Below are 4,301 nucleotides of genomic sequence, written 5' to 3' on the forward strand. Positions count from 1 at the left end.
GTTGGCTTCTAATCTTCTTTATTTGGACTAACAAGCATCTCTGAACCACAACCTGTAAATACGATTGATACGTTATGAGTACATTCTCAATTGAGTGCTCAAAATATCTAGTTTTTTTGTGCTAATATGTGATGTATACCTAGTGCAGCTTTAGGTTTCCAGGTAAACCGCGATATTACGGTCTTACTGAAATAGTTCTGATAATTCACTGTGAACCCACTATTTCCTAAGAATGTGTCAGAGTGTCGTTGTTCTAATTTACTTCGTTTAAAGAATGTAGTGTAGCGCACAGACTTTATAATCATTATGAAATTGCGGTTTATTTTGCTGCACCGGCAGTTAATGCAGGGAGTAAAAGATCCGGTAAAGAGAGACGAGCGAGTTAGACTGGTGCGCCTGTGATACAGCTGTTCTGCGTTCTAATTAAAAGTTAAGACACGGAGCGTATTTTGTCTGTTGTTCTTCAGACATTACAGTAGACATATTTTGGTTTACAAACTGTGTTTCATCAGTTAGTCATGTTAGCACTCGGCTAACATATCCACCATTACTGTTTTAAGTATTTACAGTTTAGCAGCTAAACTGTAGCTGTGGGCACGATTTGCTTATGTCATTATTTTAAGAACGGATTGGAGCACTATATTATTGCTTTATGTAAAGGTGCATGCTAGGGTTGCCAGGTTGTCACAACAAAACCTGCCCAATTGCTACTCAAAACTAACCCAATGGCGTTTCGAGGGGGTCCTCCGTTAAAAAACGTGTTCCGGGGTATAAATTACAAGTTTTTTGTCAGGGTTCCCCTGGTAAATTCGCATTCCAGAGGCTAAATATGACGTTATTGGGGTCGCTTCAACCCGCGGACATCAAAACAACCGTGGACTTGGCAACACAGATGGTAGCGCTCGCTAACTTGCTCAAGCACGCCTCTTTGTGCCAATCACAACAGGCTTGGCCAGCTGACCAATCAGAGCAGAGTAGGCTTATGGAAGGGAGGGGTTTACAGACATTTCGCTCAGAACTGAATCGAATGAACCGTTTCGAAATTATGGACAAATGACTGTCTAAATGTATATTCTGGGAAAATTACAATGTTTTCTGACCTTAGATGCATTTAAACCTGTTGTAGGGGACTCCAACACAATATTAGGACACTTAAAAAAAAAAAACATGACCTGCTCTTTAAATTGTAAGAACATTTCACATTACTATTATTATTATTGATCAAATAAATACAGCCTTGTTTTGGTGAAAGATGTCTCATGCTCAAAAACAAAACTCTTACTGACACCAACTTTTAAACGGCAGTTTACTCAAGTATGAAGAGTAAATACTAAACTGGAAATAAAACGTCTTTAATTAAAGCATGAGGAAATTATGTTTCACAAAATTAATATCACAAACTATTTTGTGAACATACATGTGCATAAAAGTAACATAGCAATACGAGGGAGGAAGACTTAGTGACCTATAACAAGTTCTTGTGGCCATCGATACTGCCTAATCTATACAATTGACAGTAGTGGGTGAGTCAGGGGCATGTGTGTGTGCATGTGTAAAAGTATATTAAAAGTATATAAAAATAATTTTCTCCTATTAAATTCGGGGAAACTTGAATTGTGTGTGAGTGTGGCACCTGCTGTGAGGACTCGGAGAGCAGCTCCAGTAGTTTATCCACAGCAGTGCGCAGACGTGTACAGGCACCCAGCATGAGCTCTTCGCCTTCGTACTCCATCTCTCCCTCCGGCCCAGAGAACACACTCTCACACAGCCTCTGAGACAATTCCAACCCCTCGTCCACAGCCGAAGACCACACACTACAATCAGCATCTCCCTCTACACCAATCACCTCTCCTAAAAAGAAAAAAAATGGAAAAATAAAATTCATTGTTCCAATCTTTCTGAAAGTCAACTTAAAATATTAAATGATATTTAGAACATTGAGATAATCGGCCAAAGCTTCCTTTAAAAAATAAAGCTTCCATTCTAAAATATTTTTAAAAAGATAGTGTAAAATAAATGTTTTAGCAACTTTCATATTTGCCATCATTAAAGTGGTAATTCACACAAAAAAATCAATTTCTGTCATCATTCACGGTAGCCACTGACATCCATAGTACTGAAAAAAAATACTATGGAAGTCAATGGCTACCAACATTCTGTTTGGTTACCAACATTCTTCAAAACTCTTCTGTTGAACACAGTAGACGATAAGAAACTCGTACAGATTTGGAACAAGTGGAAGGTGAGTAAATTATGGCAATTTTCATTTTTGGGGAACTATCCCTTTAAATATTTATATACAAAATATTTGTATACATTTTATATATCAAAAGATTGGACACTTTTTAATAGTGGGTGATCAATATAGATTTCATTCAGCAGACTAACAGAAACTTACCCATTTCACGTGAATCACGGCTACTGCTGGCTGTCCTAGAGCTGGGCGTTTTGTCTCCAGCCCGACCACCTGACACACAAACCCCTAACTTGTGGCTGATGTGCTCTTCCGTTGCCATAGTGATTCGAATCATCTCTATGAGCATCCGCTGTAGTTTGTCACGTGCTGTTTGCAGGTCTTGTCTGACAGGGACAAAATCAAAGGTTTTAATGATAAACTCAAAGTATGAAAACAAGGTTGTTCTCTAAAACAGTATGCAGACTGTCGGTTCGTTCCACAAAATCCCTATTTCTGCATCCCTGCAGGTCAGCTGACCTTTGCTGTGTGGCCGTGTTGAGGTCTGCTCTGAGCATGGCTAGTAGATTGTCTCCCTCCTGGTTCTCCCGGTCTCTGCGTTGCAAGAGCGTCTCCAGCGTGTCCATCTCTGCCCGCTTGCCCTCTAGCTCCACCTGCAGCCCGCTCACCTCCGCTTGCAGCTGAGGAAGAGGCAGAAGAGATGCCACAGAAAGGAAACCAGTCATCACACAGGCAAGAAACGTGTAAGCATTTGCAACAAATAGGGAAGAGGTTAACTTCTAGAAGCCTCATAAAATAAGCTTGCTGCCAAAGTAAACAGAAAATATGACTGTCTGTGGATGGTCCAGCAGTTCTACAGCTTGTTTTGAGCCTGAAGGATTCAAAGCCAAAAAGAGGTGGGAAAACAGCAGCAAAAGCAGATCAGACAATGTAGCGTGCATTTAAATAAGGCTCCTGTAAGAATGTGTGGTGTATTTCATCTGCCAAAAGGCATGCAAAGATGTAACCATAACAACACCTCTACCAAAGCTTAGCTAGGCCCTTTGTTACCATTCCCACCCACCACTTCTTATGTACACCAGCATCCTGAACACCCCCTTAAAACAGCAACTCGACTGTCTGGAAAACCAGATTCTTTAAAACCTTTTTGTGTCTGAAGGTGGTAAAAAAAACACTGTTGCTCTCCCACCCACTGCTAATAAAAATAAATAAAAGTTATTACAAATGTAATTTTTATTATTATTTCTATTTATTACAGATGTTATTATAAAATATTATAATTATGAATACTACAATATTTATGAACAATCATCATCATCTAGTTATTTAGACTGTGTAAAGCAGCCCACTATTAAAGAGTTTTTTTTTTTTTTTTTACATTTTATGATACATGAATGTTCCACAAGGCATCAATTTTAACCATCTTAGGCATCATACACTTGCCGACTTTGTAAATGGTTACAGAGAAAAACTTGGCATCATACACAAAATGTCATGTCATCCTCAGTCATTTAAAGTAGTTTCAAAAACAAACTTGTGTAGAAACATGCGCCTCATTGCTAGATGATGCATGACAAATGAAAACGGTGTTTTAAAATTGGATCAAAATATTAAACATATTTGATATCCTCCTCCAACTGGATGGATTCAAACTCAAAGTCTGAAGATTTAAATAAATTAAAAAAAAAAAAGTGTGCCCATCAGTTTACACTTTCCTACGAAATCTGACAACCCAAAATCTGCAGAATGGCTCTGACTTAAAGGGTTAGTTCACCCAAAAATAAAAATTAGTCCATAAATTACTCGCCCTCAAGTCATCCTAGGTGTATATGACTTTCTTCTTTCAGATGAATCCAGTCGGAGTTATATTAAAAATTGTCTTTGATCTTTCAAGCTGTTACATGGCACTCAGCGGGTGTTGCATGCATCAGGCCAAAAAAAGTTAAATAAAAAGCGCCCATCCATAAAAAGAAAAAGTGTCTCACACGGCTCCGGGGGGTGAACAAAGGCCTCCTGTAGCGAATTGATGCGGTTTTGTAAGAAAAATATCCATATTTAAAACGTAATAATCACTTTAATGTAGCTTGCGCCAACAGTTGTACACGAA

General features: G+C 38.6%; 1 protein-coding gene across 1 annotated transcript in view; it reads right to left on the minus strand.

The window, feature by feature from the left end:
• The window catches only part of LOC107743407 (pericentrin-like), a 49,762-nt gene that overhangs the window by 24,953 nt on the left and 20,508 nt on the right, over positions 1 to 4,301 (minus strand). The window contains exons 24-26 of the mRNA XM_016556662.1: positions 2,714 to 2,874; positions 2,399 to 2,580; positions 1,634 to 1,851 (exon numbers count right to left, since the gene is read on the minus strand). Of these exons, the coding sequence (XP_016412148.1) occupies positions 1,634 to 1,851; positions 2,399 to 2,580; positions 2,714 to 2,874 (561 nt within the window). The remainder of the gene's footprint in view (positions 1 to 1,633; positions 1,852 to 2,398; positions 2,581 to 2,713; positions 2,875 to 4,301) is intronic.

This window comes from Sinocyclocheilus rhinocerous, unplaced genomic scaffold (assembly GCF_001515625.1).
Source record: "Sinocyclocheilus rhinocerous isolate Xijiao unplaced genomic scaffold, SAMN03320098_v1.1 scaffold2596, whole genome shotgun sequence".
NCBI lineage: Eukaryota > Metazoa > Chordata > Actinopteri > Cypriniformes > Cyprinidae > Sinocyclocheilus > Sinocyclocheilus rhinocerous.